The sequence below is a fragment of the Pygoscelis adeliae genome, unplaced genomic scaffold (genome assembly GCF_000699105.1).
Source record: "Pygoscelis adeliae isolate BGI_AS28 unplaced genomic scaffold, ASM69910v1 Scaffold259, whole genome shotgun sequence".
NCBI lineage: Eukaryota > Metazoa > Chordata > Aves > Sphenisciformes > Spheniscidae > Pygoscelis > Pygoscelis adeliae.
Genome location: NW_008825497.1, coordinates 569947 through 570834, shown reverse-complemented (window position 1 = coordinate 570834; position 888 = coordinate 569947). Strand labels below are relative to the sequence as shown.

The window sequence follows — 888 nt, the reverse complement described above, 5'->3', positions numbered from 1 at the left end:
TCCTAGTCCCGGTTATAGTGTCCCACTTACCAGAATGTGGTCAGGCACAGCATATTTTGCTATCTTGGAAGCCACTATGGTTTTGAGCTCTTCTTTGACACGGTCTATATGGGCTGTCTGCTCCTTTAGCACTATGAAAGCAAAGGCACCTGGAAGACAAATGAGCAGAAGCCACATACGTCATATTAGATCCTGGCTGGCAAGACCAGGGATGCTCACTCGAATGCCAAGGAAGGTTTCAAATCATTCCTATGCGCAATCTAGGGACTGCCAAGAAAACCATAGATCCTGTTTACAAAAGGGAGTCAGACTCCAGCCCTCAAACGATGGCCCAGCCTTATCTTGGCTTCTATGGACCAGACTGATCTCAGTGACACTGACAACTCAACATAAATAACCAAACTGCCACTGGGATCGAAAGCTGGCCAACGCAAATCAGCTATTCCCATTCTGTTCAAAGGACATCTCTGAGCACAATCCTTTTTAAGGAAGCTCTACTACATATGTAAACACTATGTGTGAAAACAGTTTAGGGGAGTAATACCTGCACCCAGCTTAGGAACATGCAGTTATTTTCATGGCTGTCTTTGCCTCTTGGGGCTGCAACGCCAGTCAACCTAAGGATAACTGCCTTCCCATTCCCTAGGCACCTCCTAACACAGAGCCCAGGTTAGAAATTAAGGGAAGTGTATGTAGGTGTCATGTCAGGACACTGCTTTCCACATACCTTCTCCTTTGATCTTGTGTGGATACCCAATCACAGCTGTCTCAGGGACCTCAGGGTGATCAGCCTTCACAAAAAGTGAAACAAAAACACACAGAGCGTAACAACTTCAAGCCCTGCAGAGTTTGCGCCAGTTGCTCTAGGAACAAAACACCTTGCCATAT

The 888-nt window shown here is 46.3% G+C and overlaps 1 protein-coding gene across 1 annotated transcript in view; it reads right to left on the bottom strand.

The window, feature by feature from the left end:
• ACSS1 (acyl-CoA synthetase short-chain family member 1) overlaps window positions 1-888 on the bottom strand; it is a 30464-nt gene that overhangs the window by 2286 nt on the left and 27290 nt on the right. Inside the window, exons 11-12 of the mRNA XM_009331365.1 lie at window positions 728-791; window positions 31-149 (exon numbers count right to left, since the gene is read on the bottom strand). Coding sequence (XP_009329640.1) covers window positions 31-149; window positions 728-791 — 183 coding nt within the window. The remainder of the gene's footprint in view (window positions 1-30; window positions 150-727; window positions 792-888) is intronic.